An 18,252-nucleotide genomic window follows, 5' to 3' on the forward strand; every position below is an offset into this window, starting at 1 on the left:
TCTTCAGCTCTCGCTGGATCGGTTCGCAGCAGAGTGTGAAGCGACTGGGATGAGAATCAGCACCTCCAAGTCCGAGTCCATGGTTCTCGCCCGGAAAAGGGTGGAGTGCCATCTCCGGGTTGCGGAGGAGACCCTGCCCCAAGTGGAGGAGTTCAAGTACCTTGGAGTCTTGTTCACGAGTGAGGGAAGAGTGGATCGTGAGATCGACAGGCGGATCGGTGCGGCGTCTTCAGTAATGCGGACGCTGTATCGATCCGTTGCGGTGAAGAAGGAGCTGAGCCGGAAGGCAAAGCTCTCAATTTACCGGTCGATCTACGCTCCCATCCTCACCTATGGTCATGAGCTTTGGGTTATGACCGAAAGGACAAGATCACAGGTACAAGCGGCCGAAATGAGTTTCCTCCGCCGGGTGGCGGGTCTCTCCCTTAGAGATAGGGTGAGAAGCTCTGTCATCCGGGAGGAGCTCAAAGTAAAGCCCCTGCTCCTCCACATCGAGAGGAGCCAGTTGAGGTGGTTCGGGCATCTGGTCAGGATGCCACCCGAACGCCTCCCTAGGGAGGTGTTTAGGGCACGTCCGACCGGTAGGAGGCCACGGGGAAGACCTAGGACACGTTTGGAAGACTATGTCTCCCGGCTGGCCTGGGAACGCCTCGGGATCCCCCGGGAAGAGCTGGACGAAGTGGCTGGGGAGAGGGAAGTCTGGGTTTCCCTGCTTAGGCTGCTGCCCCCGCGACCCGACCTCGGATAAGCGGAAGAAGATGGATGGATGGATGAATGGATGGTCAGATAGAGAAGGCATATGTCAGTGGAGTGGTTAGTTCTGAGCCGGATTGGAATTCGTAAACATGAGTTTATTAGTAGCAAGGTAACTATCGACCTGTTCATAAACTATTTTTTCCATTACTTTCGAAATGGAACTGAGAATAGAAACAGGTTGGTCGTTACCAGGTTCTAATTTGCTACCTTTTTTAAAAAGGGGGGTTACTCTTGCTATCTTGAAATCCTTGGGTACTTGGCCTTGTTTAACTGAGAGGTTAATTATGTGCGTGATGATAGGAGCAATGGTGGTGGCAGAGTCCCTGAGGAATCTGGAGGGAATATTGTCAAGGCTGGTGGCCTTGTTTAGGTGGAGCACGCTCAATTTATTAAGCACCTCGTCAGCTGAGACCATTTGTAATATGAAATTGTTGTTGATTACTCCTAGCTTTCTGTAGAAGGCTTTAATGTGTTCTACACCAAAACGAGTGGTGGGACAGCTTGTTAACTAGAGTTGTGGCTATGCTGGTGAAAAAGGTGTTGAATCTGCTTGCTACCTCCATTTTATCTGTAATGAAGGAGTCACCCTCCTTGATGTTGATGTTGGTGAGTCTGGTTTTAAGTTTCTGGCTGCATCCAGGAAGCTGGTTGTTGAGAATTTTCCAGAGCTCATGTGGCTTGTGTTTTCCTCTATTTTGTTGTTAATGTAATTTTTTTTAAAGGATTTAGTCAGGTTGTTTGCCTAATTTTTTAATTTATTGCATTGCTTTTTGAGTGTTGAAAGGAGTGATTTGAGGTTATTATTATTGGGTTGTTTATCTATTTCGGTTTTACACTTTTGGTATTCGAAGTATTTTCTGTCTCTGTCTTTGCAAATAATCATTAACTTAGAATTTAATGGCAGCAACACATTGCAAAAAAGTTGGCACAGGGGCATTTTTACCACTGTGTTACATGGCCTAGTCCTTTTCTCTTAACAACACTCAGTAAACGTTTGGGAACTGAGGAGACCAATTTTAAAAACTTTTCAGGTGACATTCTTTCCCATTCATAAACAGCTTAAGTTGTTCAACAGTCCGGGGTCTCCGTTGTTGTATTTTACGTTTAATAATACGCCACTGTTACGTTCCACGTAGTGGTGGTTTGTTTGTTTTGTGTGACATTCACTGCCTCTGCAGTGAATCTCACACTATCTCTATCTCTATCATTATCTCATCATGACGGGTTTTTAAACATGTAAAGCGACTTTGGGTACTTAGAAAAGCGCTATATAAATCCCAGGTATTATTAGATACGGGATCACCTCATGGTTTGGCAACCTAACCGTTAAGCTAAAAAGCAAACTGGCCGGCATGCATAAAACGGCAATGAAAATCGTAGGGAGGAAAGAATATGAGCCTATACAGAGCATCTATGAGCAGGCAGTTAGGAAAAAAGCTAAGAAAATTATTTCCAACTCACAACACCCACTCTTCCCTGAATACCCTGCCATCAGGGAGAAGACTCCGGGTCCCACTATGCAAATCTAACCGCCTTAAATTATCATTTGTCCCAGCCTCCATTAAGCTGACCAATAATGTGCAATAGAATGTTAATACATAGGTTAGCACTTTTTTAGCACATAGCACTTTAGCACATAGCACTTTAGCACATAGCACTTTATCCATGAGCTCTAGTGCAATGCACACTGGTACTTTATCTTTATCTCCATACTGTAGATTTTATGCCTACATCAAAGTGCCACCTATGTCTATCAAGCTCCATGTTCTCATGTTTAAATGTTAGTTGTCTGGTTGTGGTTGTGTCTGTGCTCGTGTTTTTGTTTTTGTGTATGTTAAGAAAGCAATGATGCTCTGTGCCCAAGACAAATTTCCCCGCGGGGACAATAAAGTTGAACCTTGAACCTTGAACCTTGCTACCAATCAACCGGTTCCTGTTAGGTGTCTTTTGGTATGTTTTGTTCATTTCTTTGACAGCACCTGTATTCCCAGGCTAGGCTAGTGTGGTGTCTTGTTGTAAACCCCCCCCCCATGGTTACTTTTCAATAACACTAGTTTTGTTTTAAATTCTTGGCTTCGGTGTCTTTAATTTACACCTCATTTGGTTTATACGAAGGCTTGGAATAACCTACAATCGAATATTAAACTTCAAACCCTTGTTACGTTGAATGAGTTTAAAGCTTCTGTGAAAGGACTGCAGTCTACCTTGTCTGTATGCACATGTGTTATGTGAGCAAGTTTTAATGTCGTAAATGTGATGTTTTATGTATTTGTTTACTGTTTTTAATGTAACCTTGCTGCTGCCCTCTTGGCCAGGTCTCCCTTGGAAAAGAGATCTTTGGATCTCAATGGGATTTTACCTGGTTAAATAAAGGCTAATAATAATAATAATAATAATTGCGCCTATAACAGGATGGTTCTTTTCCTCTTTGGTCTGGAGGACACGACGTTCACAGTTTCCAAAAACAATTTGAAATGTGGACTCCTCAGACCACAGAACACCTTTCCACTTTGCATCAGTCCATCTTAGATGAGCTCAGGCCCAGCGAAGCCGGCGGCGTTTGTGGGTGTTGTTGATGAATGGCTTTTGCTTTGCATAGCAGAGTTTACAGATGTAGCAACAAACTGTAGTTACTGATAGTGGTTTTCTGAAGTGTTCCTGAGCCCATGTGGTGATATCCTTTACACACTGATGTCGCTTTTTGATGCAGTACCGCCTGAGGGATCGAAGGTCACGAGCATTGCCGCTTACGTGCAGTGATTTCTCCAGATTCTCTGAACCTTTTGATGATATTACGGACCGTAGATGGTGAAATCCCTAAATTCCTTGCAATAGCTCGTTGAGAAATGTTGTTCTAAAACTGTTCGATAATTTGTTAACACATTTGTTCCCAAAGTAGTGACCCTCGCCCCATCCTTGTTTGTGAATGACTGAGCATTTCATGGAAGCTGCTTTTATACCCAATCATGGCACCCACCTGTTCCCAATTTGCCCGTTCACCAGTGGGATGTTCTAAATAAGTGTTTGATGAGCATTCCTCAATTTTCTCAGTCTTTTTTGCCACTTCTGACAGCTTTTTTTTAAACATGTTGCAGGCTTTAAATTCCAAATGAGCTAATATTTGCTAAAAATAACAAAGTGTACCAGTTCAAACGTTAAGTCTCTTGTCTTTGTAGTGTATTCAATTGAATATAGGTTGAAAATGATTTGCAAATCATTGTATTCTGTTTTTATTCATGATTTACACAACGTGCAAACTTCACTGTTTTTGGGTTTTGTACAACTAGGCGATGTACGCAAATACTGCAAATTTAAACTAAGGCCTTGTCAGCAAATACTGCACATTCACAAGTATGTGTTCATAGTAGGGCTGGGCGATATGGCCTTTTTTTAATTTTGCGATATTTTAAAGCCATATCGCGATACACGATTTATATCTCGATATTTTGCCTTAGCCTTGAATGAACACTTGATGCATATAATCACAGCAGTATGATGATTCTATGTGTCTACATTAAAACATTCTTCTTCATACTGCATTAAGATATGCTACTTTTAAACTTTCATGCAGAAAAGGAAATCACAACTAAAAAAAATCACTATTTTTTTCATACGGTGTTGATCTGGAAATGTTTGCCTCTGCATTTTGATGGTGTGGACGTGTGGCACCAAACGGAGATATTGACGTGCGGAGTAAGCACTCTTCATTGTCTAGCGGGTGACTTTTCAAATGATGCTACATATTAGCAGTGTAGCTGAGTGTCCTGGGTTCGCCTATACAGTGTACTTATCTAATAAAATAATAAACGGGAGACATTAGAGCAGGTTCGGTAGCCACCGCTTCTTTAATGTCAACATCACACACCTCCTTCCACAACCACACACACCCTACGTCACAGCCCTACGGCAACAACTCTGGAGGGACAAAACTCCTCCTCCTTACCTAACACACTCTGGTAACTTGGGACACCCTGAACTGTTTGTTACAGCAGTAATGCTACTTTTTATAGCAACGCTTTTGCCCCACACTTGACAAATTACGGTTGTCTGTTCGACATATTCCCACTTGAAGCCAAACCACCGCCAGACGATGGACCCCCTGCTGTTTTTCTTGGGATTAATTATTCCTCCATTTGTTACCAGATTCGCACCTTCTTTCTCTTGTATTAGCGCTCGCACCACTCCGCCAGCCTCACAGCTAACTTTACCCATGCTGCTACCTCTCTGCTCGGGGAGGGCGTATACGTATGTGACGTATGACGTGACAGTATGTGACGTGTGTAAGAAGGTGCGCTTGCTGTCTGTGAGAAGGAGAGACCGGAAAGAGCGAGGAGAGCCTGTAGTGTAATGCCAGCAGCTAAAAGCAACTGCGTGAGAATGTATACTCGATATCACGATATAGTCATTTTCTATATCGCACAGAGACAAACCCGCGATATATCGCGTATATCGATATATCGCCCAGCCCTAGTTCATAGTGGACGCCTCTCGTCCGGTGACAATCAAAGCTCGACTGGGACCAACACACGATAAGCAGTAATACAAATTATAGATGAAAAACGGTGTAAATAAAAATACAGCCCTGATTAAAGTGAAAGTGCAAAGTATGAGTATAAATGTGTGGGATTGACTCATGCACTATTGTCCAGGCAAATTCCAACCCGATGTTCAAAATATTTCTTACCGAGGGTTATTGGGGTGTTTGACAGAGGAATGTAAGCAACGCTATACATCTGTTTCCAGTTATTATGTACTGACACTGTATATATCAAGTTTGGAAAATGTCTCTACTCTATGGATTTTATTTTTGATTGTGTGCAGATACAAAAAACAATTAAGTATATTCGAACCGCTCCACGTCCTTGCACAAAAGAAAACAGGTCGACGTAATGAAAGTGTCAGCAGTCTCAGCAGTAAAACTGATTGAGACAAAAAGAGTATGTGCTACGAGCTTTACAATACTGAATATAACCCAGCAGCAAAACAGTATTCTGACGTGTTTTGATCGGTTGTTGCTACTTATGTAGAAGGTGGTAGCAGCGAGGCTCTCACAAAACAGAGAAATCCAACATGAAGACACCCAAGTGATGCGACGTGCAGCTGAACAGGAACCACAATGACACTCACACACACGGAAAGGAATGAGCAGTGACACTGTGTTGCTATTTGGCAAAATACAAAGAGGGCAGTGAGGAGTGTTCTCAGAGGTATTATATAAGCCGTGTGCCCTCCCTCCCTCCATTATTTGACTGCTCTCTCTCTGGATTCTCACCGTTAAACACTAAGTGAGCTGCTCCAGAGTGAAAGCAGCTGTGCAGGAATATCTATTGGTTAACAAATTGTAATCAGATCCAAAGTGGGCCTCCTCAAATCCTACAATCAGGTGGAAAAAGTTTGGACACTACTGGAGTAAGCGGTGAGGATCCCATGAAAGCCAGCCAAGAAAAAGGCTGATAAGAGGACATGCAAACACATTCTGTATTTATGCTGGCTTGGTTTCTTTGACATCCCACACACTAAAGCAACGAGTTCCCCACAATCCACATGCAGTGAAAACAAGTTAATGGTTGGCACTCCCACTCAAGACTCAAAATTGTCCACGAACAAGATCTGGAAATGTGAGAAGCTAAAACCTTCGGAACATGAGTCTAAAGTTCATGTAATAAACGCCAAACTTGTTCTCCTCCAGTGTGACACAACTGGCAAGCAGGTGTCATCTGTCCACTAAACAATCAGACATGACATTGATTGATTGATTGATTGAGACTTTTATTAGTAGGTTGCACAGTGAAGTACATATTCCGTACAATTGACCACTAAATGGTAACACCCGAATAAGTTTTTCAACTTGTTTAAGTCGGGGTCCACTTAAATTGAGTCATGATACAGATATAAACTATCATATATACTATCATCATAATACAGTCATCACATAAGATAATCACATTGAATTATTTACATTATTTACAATCAGGGGTGTGGAGGGGTGGGGGGGATATGGACATCAAGTAGTGGACATAGAGAGAGAGAGAGAGAGAGAGAGAGAGAGAGAGAGAGAGAGAGAGAGAGAGAGAGAGAGAGAGAGAGAGAGAGAGAGAGAGAGAGATCAGAAGGCATAAGAAAAAGAAAAAGTATCGGCATTTGATTGTTTACATTTGATTATTAGCAATCCGGGGAGGGTGTTAGTTTAGGGTTGTAGCTGCCTGGAGGTGAACTTTTATTGCGGTTTTGAAGGAGGATAGAGATGCCCTTTCTTTTATACCTGTTGGGAGCGTATTCCACATTGATGTGGCATAGAAAGAGAATGAGTTAAGACCTTTGTTAGTTCGGAATCTGGGTTTAACGTGGTTAGTGGAGCATCCCCTGGTGTTGTGGTTATGACGGTCATTTACGTTAAGGAAGTAGTTTGACATGTACTTCGGTATCAGGGAGGTGTAGCGGATTTTATAGACTAGGCTCAGTGCAAGTTGTTTAACTCTGTCCTCCACCTTGAGCCAGCCCACTTTAGAGAAGTGGGTAGGAGTGAGGTGGGATCTGGGGTGGAGGTCTAGAAGTAACCTGACTAGCTTGTTCTGAGATGTTTGGAGTTTAGATTTGAGGGTTTTGGAGGTGGTAGGGTACCAGGAGGTGCATGCGTAATCGAAAAAGGGTTGAACGAGAGTTTCCGCCAGAATCCTCAAGGTGCTTTTGTTGACCAGAGAAGAAATTCTGTAGAGAAATCTCGTTGGTTGGTTAACCTTTTTGATTACCTTGGTTGCCATTTTATCACAGGAAAGGTTAGCCTCTAGAATGGAACCTAGGTAGGTGACCTCATCTTTCCTGGTGATAACAATGTCACCTACTTTTATGGTGAAGTCATTGACTTTCTTAAGTTTGATGTGGGACCCAAACAGGATGGATTCTGTTTTACCCAAGTGTATGGATAGCTTGTTGTCAGCGAGCCAGGTGCAAGTTCTACAGAGCTCAGCACTGAGGATTTTCTCCACCTGTGACTTGTCCTTGCCGGATACCAGCAAGGCAGAGTCATCTGCAAACAAAAACAATTCACAGTCGCATGCCGATGACATGTCGTTTATGTATATTAGGAACAGTAAAGGTCCCAATAGACTGCCTTGGGGGACTCCACAGCTCACAGAGAGGGGGGGGGGGGGGGCACACGGTGCCGTTCACCTCTACCACCTGCTCCCTCCCCTCCAAGTAAGATTGCATCCAGCTCCATGAGGTTTTGTTAAATCCGATTGCTCTGAGCTTATCCAACAGTATAGCGTGGTTAACGGTGTCAAAGGCCTTCTGAAGGTCCAGCATGACCATGCCGCAGTATTTGCCCGCGTCCACCTCATGTTTGATGTGGTCGGTCAGATAGAGAAGGCATGTGTCAGTGGAGTGGTTAGTTCTGAAGCCGGATTGGAATTTGTACATGAGTTTATTAGTGGCAAGGTAACTATCGACCTGTTCATAAACTATTTTCTCCATTACTTTCGAAACGGAACTGAGAATAGAAACAGGTCGGTAGTTGCCAGGTTCCAATTTGCTTCCTTTTTTAAAGAGGGGAGTTACTCTTGCTATCTTAAAATCTTTTGGTACTTGGCCTTGTGTAATTATGTGCATGATGATCGGGGCAATGATGGAGGCAGAGTCCCTGAGGAATCTGGAGGGAATATTATCAAGGCCGGTGGCCTTGTTAGGGTGGAGCACGCTCAATTTTTTAAACACCTCATCAGCTGTGACCATTTCTAATTTGAAATCATCGTTGGATACTCCTAGCTTTCTGTAGAAGGCTTTAATGTGTTCTACACCAAAGCGACCAGAGTGGTGGGACAGCTTGTTGACAAGAGTTGCGGCTATGCTGGTGAAAAGGATGTTAAGTCTGCTAGCTACCTCCATTTTGTCTGTAATGAGGGAGTCACCCTCCTTGATGCTGATGTTGGTGAGTCTTGTTTTAAGTTTCTGGCTGCAACCAGGAAGCTGGTTGTTGAGAATTTTCCAGAGCTCACGTGGCTTATTTGTGTTTTCCTCTATTTTGTCGTTAATGTAATTTTTTTTTAAGGATTTAGTCAGGTTTGTTGACTTATTTCTTAATTTATTGCATTGCTTTTTGAGAGTTGAAAGGAGTAATTTGAGGTTGATATTATTGGGTTGTTTATCTACTTCTGTTTTACATTTTTGGTATTCAGAGTATTTCCTGTCTCTGTCTTTTATGGCAGCTAATAGGTCTGGATTCATCCATGGTTCCGAGCGGGCTTTGATCCTGACTGTTTTCACGGGAGCCATGTCATTTAGTATCTTTAGGAACGCCGTTTTGAAGCGATCCCAAGCAACATCGACCAGGTTGCTCGCGAGCACAGGGGACCAGTCCCACTCATCTAATTTTAAATTGAAATTGTCATTGGAGTATTTTTTGAGGGATCTGGATTGGGCTGTTATGTGGCCATTGGTTTTAGGTTTAGCTATTTTACGGGTGCAGAAGGTTAGATAGTGGTCACTAAGACCACAGATAATGACCCCGCTATTTTTTATTTTAGGCCGGTCTGAAGTGAGAATGAGATCTATGGTTGATTGGGTGGAATCACACACCCTTGTGGGTAGCGCTATTAGCTGGGAAAGACCGTGCAGATTAAAAAACTTGCTGAAGGACCTGAAGACAGGCGCATCTTTGCGTTGAATATCTGTGTTCAGATCCCCAGTTATAATTTTCTCCATGTTGTCTGTCCCTGCCAAGCATTCTTCCAAAGCCCCATAGAAATCACTCTGATTAGGGGGTCTATAAACAGTCCCTATTAGTACCGGCTTAGCGTTTTTAAATTTGATTTCCGCCCACACAGATTCCAGGTCATTGTGGTTAAGATCAGTGCGAGTTATGTATTTAATATCCTGGTGAATATACATACAAACGCCCCCACCGTGTTTATTCCTATCCTTTCTGATAACCGAAAAGTTTTGTATTTCTATCTCTGAGTCAGAAATACTTTGATCCAATTTGGTTTCAGAGAAACACAAGATTTTTACCTTCGTGTTGAGGAACATTTCTCTGATTTGGTCAAGTTTGGCTCCAGAGAGGCTGTTCACATTAAGGTGGATGATGTGTAGTCCACCAAAAAGAGCATCAGAGTCCGCTGTGTTGTGGTACTGACCAGAAAAATTGTTGGTTATTATTGCTGTTGAAGTTGAAGAGCAAGGAGAGAGAGGAGAGAGAGTGAGAGGCATATTGATCGTCCTCCAGGTAAAGGGGAAGGGAGAGGGAGGGGGAGGGGCGGAGTTGGAGAGGGGGAGAGGGGGAGGCCAGGTAGGGTTGCTGGGGGTGGGGTTGGGTTTCCTTTTGGCGGGCTTTTTTGAAGACAAAGAGAAAGAGAATAACGAAAATGTTTGTGTAAAGGCGCCTCTAAATCCTGTGTATGCCGTGTCCTCGACCGTCTGGGACCGGGGAGAGGCCGCGTGGACCCCCGCCATCTCGTGCAGTTCCCCGCAATCACCGATGAAAAGCTAACCAAAGAAGCGTGGAGTCTCCGGGTAAGAAGCCATTTAAACTAGAACTAGCCGGCGTCAGGCTGGATAATCCCTGCACACACAGCAATTCTCTTAGAATAAAACACAACTCACATAATGTTTTTTCTTTTGTGACCGTGTCAGAGGCAGACATACATTGTACTGAGGTAGCTAACTATGATGCGTTCAGTTTATCGCAACATCAAGCAAACAATCTGAATATCCCCGTCGTATCAATTCCTAGATATGGTCGAAACTATTTAAAGTGCACTACGCATAATAAACGCAACATTATTAATATTGCTACTTCGGATAATTTCAACAAACAATCCTCAAAACAGCCCACTACCTATAATATGGGCTTTTTAAACATAAGATTATTATCTTCCAAAACGTTATTAGTTAATGAAGTCATTAGAGACAACAAACTTGACGTCGTTGGTCTCGCCGAGACCTGGCTCAAACCAGACGATTTTTTTGCGCTAAATGAGGCATCTCCTCCTAACTATACCAATACACATGTTGCCCGACCTCTTAAAAGGGGAGGGGGTGTCGCACTAATATACAATGAAAACTATAATCTTACACCTAACCTAAATAATAAATATAACTCGTTTGAGGTGCTCACCTTGAGGTTTGTCACACCGCTGCCTCTCCACCTGGCTGTTATCTACCGCCCTCCTGGGCCCTATTCGGACTTCATCAGTGAATTCTCAGAGTTTGTTGCTGATCTAGTGACGCACGCCGACAATATAATCATAATGGGGGACTTTAATATCCATATGAATACCCCATCGGACCCTCCATGCGTGGCGCTCCAGACTATAATTGATAGCTATGGTCTTACACAAATAATAAATGAACCCACGCATCGCAACAGTAATACGATAGATCTAGTGCTTGTCAGGGGTGTCACCACCTCTAAAGTTACGATACTCCCGTACACTAAAGTAATGTCCGATCATTACCTTATAAAATTCGAAGTTCTGACTCATTGTCAACAAACTAATAATAATAATAATAACTACTATAGCAGCCGCAACATTAATGCTGCCACAACGACGACTCTTACTGACCTTACTGCCTTCGGTAATGGCACCATTCCCAAATTATGTGGGCTCTATTGATAACCTCACTAACAACTTTAATGACGCCCTGCGTGACACCATTGATAGTGTAGCACCGCTAAAGCTAAAAAGGGCCCCTAAAAGGCGTACCCCATGGTTTACAGAAGAAACTAAAGCCCAGAAATTATCATGTAGAAAGCTGGAACGCAAATGGCGTGCGACTAAACTTGAGATTTTCCATCAAGCATGGTGTGATAGTTTAATAACTTATAAACGCATGCTTACCTCAGCTAAAGCTAAATATTACTCAAATCTCATCCACCTCAACAAAAATGATCCTAAATTTCTGTTTAGTACAGTAGCATCGCTAACCCAACAAGGGACTCCTCCCAGTAGCTCCACCCACTCAGCAGATGACTTTATGAATTTCTTTAATAAGAAATTGAAGTCATTAGAAAAGAGATTAAAGACAATGCATCCCAGCTACAACTGGGTTCTATTAACACAAATACGACTGTTTATACGACGGATACCGCCTTCCAAAATAGTTTCTCTCTCTTTGATGAAATAACATTGGAGGAATTGTCAAAATGTGTAAATGGGACAAAACAAACAACATGTTTACTTGACCCAATCCCTGGGAAACTTATCAAGGAGATTTTTGTATTATTAGGTCCATCAGTGTTAAATATTATAAACTTATCACTTTCCTCTGGCACTGTTCCCCTAGCATTCAAAAAAGCGGTTATTCATCCTCTACTCAAAAGACCTAACCTCGATCCTGATCTCCTGGTAAACTACCGGCCGGTGTCCCACCTTCCGTTTATCTCGAAAAAATTGTAGCACAGCAGCTAAATGAACACTTAGCGTCTAACAATCTCTGTGAACCTTTTCAATCCGGTTTCAGGGCAAATCACTCTACGGAGACAGCCCTCGCAAAAATGACTAATGATCTATTGCTAACGATGGATTCTGATGCATCATCTATGTTGCTGCTTCTTGATCTTAGCGCCGCTTTCGATACTGTTGATCATAATATTTTATTAGAGTGTATCAAAACGCGTATTGGGATGCCAGACTTAGCCTTGTCTTGGTTTAACTCTTATCTTACTGACAAGATGCAGTGTGTCTCCCATAACAATGTGACCTCGGACTTTGTTAAGGTAACGTGCGGAGTTCCCCAGGGTTCGGTTCTTGGCCCTGCACTCTTTAGTATTTACATGCTGCCGCTAGGTGACATCATACGCAAATACGGTGTTTGCTTTCACTGTTATGCTGATGACACCCAACTCTACATGCCCCTAAAGCTGACCAACACGCCGGATTGTAGTCAGCTGGAGGCGTGTCTTAATGAAATTAAACAATGGATGTCCGCTAACTTTTTGCAACTCAACGCTAAGAAAACGGAAATGCTGATTATCGGTCCTGCTCAACACCGACATCTATTTAATAATACCACCTTAACATTTGACAACCAAACAATTAGACAAGGCGACTCGGTAAAGAATCTGGGTATTATCTTCGACCCAACTCTCTCGTTTGAGTCACACATTAAGAGTGTTACTAAAACGGCCTTCTTTCATCTCCGTAATATCGCTAAAATTTGTTCCATTTTGTCCACAAGCGATGCTGAGATCATTATCCATGCGTTCGTTACATCTCGTCTCGATTACTGTAACGTTTTGTTTTCGGGCCTCCCTATGTCTAGCATTAAAAGATTATAGATGGTACAAAATGCGGCTGCTAGACTTTTGACAAAAACAAGAAAGTTTGATCATATTACGCCTATACTGGCTCACCTGCACTGGCTTCCTGTGCACCTAAGATGCGACTTTAAGGTTTTACTACTTACGTATAAAATACTACACGGTCAAGCTCCTGCCTTTCTTTCGACGATTGTATTGTACCATATGTCCCGGCAAGAAATCTGCGTTCAAAGAACTCCGGCTTATTAGTGATTCCCAGAGCCCAAAAAAAGTCTGCGGGCTATAGAGCGTTTTCTATTCGGGCTCCAATACTATGGAATGCCCTCCCGGTAAAAGTTAGAGATGCTACCTCAGTAGAAGCATTTAAGTCTCATCTTAAAACTCATTCGTATACTCTAGCCTTTAAATAGACTCCCTTTTTAGACCAGTTGATCTGCCGTTTCTTTTCTTTTCTTTTCTACTCTGCTCCCAACCCGGGGTGGACCGCTAGCCTGTCCATCAGATGGGGACATCTCTACGCTGCTGACCCGTCTCCACTCGGGATGGTTCCTGCTGGCCCCACTATGGACTGGACTTTCGCTGATGTGTTGGACTTTCACAATATTATGTCAGACCCACTCGACATCCATTGCTTTCGGTCTCCCCTAGAGGGGGGGGGGGGGGGGGGGGGGGTTACCCACATATGCGGTCCTCTCCAAGGTTTCTCATAGTCATTCACATTGACGTCCCACTGGGGTGAGTTTTCCTTGCCCGTATGTGGGCTCTGTACCGAGGATGTCGTTGTGGCTTGTACAGCCCTTTGAGACACTTGTGATTTAGGGCTATATAAATAAACATTGATTGATTGATTGATTGATGTCTGGGTCGCCGTCCACCGCAGCCGCCGCGTCGTTCACCGCCGCTGAGTCGCTGCCTTCTCCGATGACCGGGTTGTCCTCCACCGCCGCCGCCGCCGAGCCTCCGACCGTGTCGATGAACGGGGCGAAGTCCTCCGCCGAGCCGCCGATCGCTGGAGCACAGGTGAGCTTGAGCTGAGATGAGCCGGTAGCCGAGTTAGCTTCGATGGCGACGCTAACAGTAGCATTGCTAGTCTTCGCCAGTCGGGACAACATTAACCGTGTTGTTGCAGGTCCAGGGTTGAGTTCAGTGTCTCCTGATAGTAGAAGTAATAGTAGTATTATTGACTTTCTGTCTATCCTTCCAGTTAGGGGCATGTTTCTTCTGCCTCGATGTGCAGACAAGCATGATGCTAACACGTTAGCTCCAAAGCCAAGGTGCTTCGCTGATGTATTGTCGTGGAGATAAAAGTCACTGTGTATGTCCATTTCGCGTTCTTGACTCTCATTTTCAAGAGGGTAGAGTATCCCAGGAGGTTTAAAATATAAATCCGTGATCCACAGTAGAAAAAGGAGGAAGTGTGGGATAATCCGAGCAGTTGTTTGGATTCCCGATCGGGAGCGAAAGAGAGTGCGACCGCTCATCTCGGCGTCCAGCGACACAAGCCCACTATCTGATTTTTTTTGTTAATAGTGAATTCGAACCGAACATGCATTATATTATTTCCTTTAAGCTTAAATGTCTTGAATAAAACAACTATTTGGAGGCTGAAGGGGTTTGTGAAGGGAACAGACATTGAAGTAACACAATGTGCAGCTTATGTTAGTTGAACACTTTGAAAGGAAATAATTTGGAAATGATGACTTAGGTCAAAAACCTGATGTAATCCAGAGCACATACAATGTCCTCTACAATGTTGCCTTCCCATTAAAAAGCCTCTTTCTATTTCTGCAGAAGCGCAAAAATAGGAGTTTACAAATGCGATGATGCGCCGTAGTCACATTAGGTCATTCTCACATATGACATACTGTACGTGAGAAGAATTCAGATGCTTGCCACTTACCTCCTGCATACATGACAGCCAACATGATGGATGAGATCCATGACACCTGGCTGGGCGTGGCGTCAAAGATCACCTCGATGTCTTTGAAGAAGACCGTTATAGATTTGGGGAAAGCGTAGGAGAAGCCAATGGAGATGAAGGCCCCCACTACCACTGCCCAACCCCAGCCCCCCTCAGGAGGGGTGTATCCTGCAGGGCCTCCTAATGGTGGAGGCATGTCTGCTCAGAAGGAAGACGGTGGAAGATGGAATGGTGCTGCAGGTGATCTCTGAAGGATTCAGGCAGGCCAAATAGAATTTGGATTCAAAAGCAGGACCTGTAGAAGACAATGCAGAGATTTAGTAAAGTCAACATGGATGATACAGGAAGGGGGAAGAGATAACAAACACCATGTTCCCTGTTTTCAAAATTCCAACAGCTTAATCTTATTTGTGGTCAGTCAGAGAGGACACGAGGTTGTTCATAAAGAATGAAACAAATATGTAAATATAAATGCTGTTAGAGTTATGGAGGCACCGTGATAATGCTCCAGCTCTTCATAAATGAAATTAGCCATCAAAGCACAAAGCACGAAGCAAAGCGCTTGCTTTTGATATGGAGATAGTCTTTTGGAGAAGAACTAAATGTTATGCAGCGAGTCTAAGCATTTGCACTTGATACGAAACAGATGTGAGCACGCTCGCAAGCTTTCATTATGTATTAATTAGGACAACCCTGTGATTTTATTCTCACAGGGATTGTTTGTCACCTGATACAGGAACTACTTTGGGAGAGGAACAGCAATTCCCCAACATATTCATTCAACTGGTCCATAACAAAAGACAAATGTTCTAAAATAATTTCACCCACCATCTTCACTCGTCATTCCAGTTGTGATCTTGCAGAAGACTTAAGGTCCCATTAGACAGCAAAAAAAACGTTGCAAAATTAATTTGCAATAGCAACAATAAAAGCAAACAATAATTTATATTACTATATGAAAGAGATGTAACAATATGAACATTTCCTATCACAGCTATTGTGACCAAGTTATTACTTATTACACATACTGAAATCTTTTAACCAAGTTTTATTTGACAAGTATGTTCAATGTAAACAATTAAAAAGATTAGTTGCTCAGACAGCAATGCGTTTATACAAGTTTAGATTTGGGTATGTATTTTCTTAATGGGGAAATATGTTGATGTCTCTTGTTTTCAAGGCAGCACTTATTTTTATATGAAATGAGCAGTGTCACCGGTCCGTCCGTGTGTTATGATTTGAAGATGTTTTTTTAATCAATTATGATTTAAAGTTTTTTAAATTGCATTTTAAAAGGGTAATACAAACCGTCAGGAGTTTTACCACAGTTTATCATTGATCTCTACAACACTCATTTCGCCTTTGTCTTTCTTTAGGTTAAACATGCCAAAGATAATTACTGCTAAGTGTCTGCTTTGACATCAAACTACCATTTTGGGCCACTTACTCTGTGTGGACGAACACAAATGTCATACTAAACAATTCATGCGCAATGAAACTACTATTACCTTTGGAAACTGTTTAACTTCTCTTGTAGTTGACAGCAATAGTGGTGTTCTACTACAGGGCATTTGCCCCAATCAAGTTGTCAACCGCCAGACTTGAGCAATCATTACACTGGCAGTTTGTTCCCATAACTGGTTAACTATATTATGTGGTTTGTCCATGTTCTTAAAGCAGAAGTACAGCTGTGAGGTAGAACTTACTTCATTTCCCCTCACATAGATAACTTAAACATCATCATTAAAAAGCTACATCAAGCCAAATTGTAAACAGTTGTTTTATGTGACATTGATTGGCAACACTAAATTGGCCCTAGTGTGTGAATGTGAGTGTGAATGTTGTCTGTCTATCTGTGTTGGCCCTGCGATGAGGTGGCGACTTGTCCAGGGTGTACCCCGCCTTCCGCCTGAATGCAGCTGAGATAGGCTCCAGCATCCCCTGTGACCCCAAGAGGGACAAGCGGTAGAAAATGGATGGATGGATTATAACACTAGCATTTAGCAAACAGCTAACATTAGTACAGCTTAAACAGGCACAATATCTTAAAGGAGACCCATAATGAAATGTGTCCTTTCTGACTTATACTTTTTGTTACAAAGTTGGATAATTGTGTAAAAAAATAGCGGTGACAACTTCTACATACATATTTATACAGTGTACATTTTTTAGGATGGGGCGTGGTTTCAATCGCAATCTGGGAACACCTTTAAAAAGGGCCATCTTACAGACAGACTCAAAAAACGGTTAAAAAAGTTGAAAAATACAACTAATCCAAAACATGTTTCATACACCACAAGGGTTTTAAATGCAAAAATAAATCATCATAGGTCCCCTTAGCTTGTGTAACAATAGCCCAATGGAATATAAATAATAATAATAAAATATATACATATTAGGGCTGTCAAACGATTAAAATATTTAACCGCAATTAATCACAGTTTGTTAACAGTTAACTAAAAATTAATAGCGATGTCGCAGATAGATATACATTTTTCATCATTAATAAATGTATCCTAGACAGACAATTTGTTTAGTTTTAGTACCATGACTGGACACTTAGTTTGCTTTAATGAAATAGTTTATTTTACACATTATCCTTTTTTAACACAAAAAGGACATAAACAAGCTTTTAAAAACAATAAAAAAATTGGTGTCTTGCCAGATTTTGTAGGAATACAGAATTTGTATTCCTGTTGTAGGAGCACTTGCATTCAGAGGAGGAGTTACACTTCCATGTTTAGATACCAGTTTCACGCATTAATAACACAAAATGTGAAATTGTTACGATGATGCTTTGATTGTCAAAGATGTTTGGTGATGTATAATGTGATATTTCTAGGTGAATAAATACTTCTGATATTCTGTACATTACATGTTGTAGAAGTTAATCATATTTGTTTTGCTGCGTGACAATTGTTTAACCTTCTGTATTTATTAATCAAATGTAATATTCAGCCTGTTAAACATTCTGTAATTGCGGACTATCAATCAGAACAAATTATAAAATAATATACTGTAGCAATGGTAATATTGCGTAGTAAACTGTAATTACCCGATGTGGGTTAGAGAGGGCAGTGGCAGGCATGCCTGCAGTAATAAACCTAGTCTCGGTAGGAGCGTAGAAAGACGAGAAAGAGAAAGTGTTCGAGGAAGGAGCCGTCATGTGTTTGTTGCGCTTCTGTCCATCTAGTTCAACAGTGCTATTTGTGAACATGAATAAATGTCTGACTTGTTCAACAAGTCTACCGTCATATAGCCACCGCTATTACAATACACTTGATTTCAATCTGCCAGAAAACATTAATTTAGGTAGAAA

General features: G+C 42.2%; 1 protein-coding gene across 1 annotated transcript in view; it reads right to left on the reverse strand.

Moving 5' to 3' along the window:
- LOC133653829 (monocarboxylate transporter 1-like) overlaps nucleotides 1-18,252 on the reverse strand; it is a 74,111-nt gene that overhangs the window by 12,149 nt on the left and 43,710 nt on the right. Inside the window, exon 2 of the mRNA XM_062053551.1 lies at nucleotides 14,913-15,228. Within this exon, the coding sequence (XP_061909535.1) occupies nucleotides 14,913-15,129 (217 nt within the window). The 5' untranslated portion in view covers nucleotides 15,130-15,228. The remainder of the gene's footprint in view (nucleotides 1-14,912; nucleotides 15,229-18,252) is intronic.

This window comes from Entelurus aequoreus, linkage group LG07 (assembly GCF_033978785.1).
Source record: "Entelurus aequoreus isolate RoL-2023_Sb linkage group LG07, RoL_Eaeq_v1.1, whole genome shotgun sequence".
NCBI classification, from domain to species: Eukaryota; Metazoa; Chordata; class Actinopteri; order Syngnathiformes; family Syngnathidae; genus Entelurus; species Entelurus aequoreus.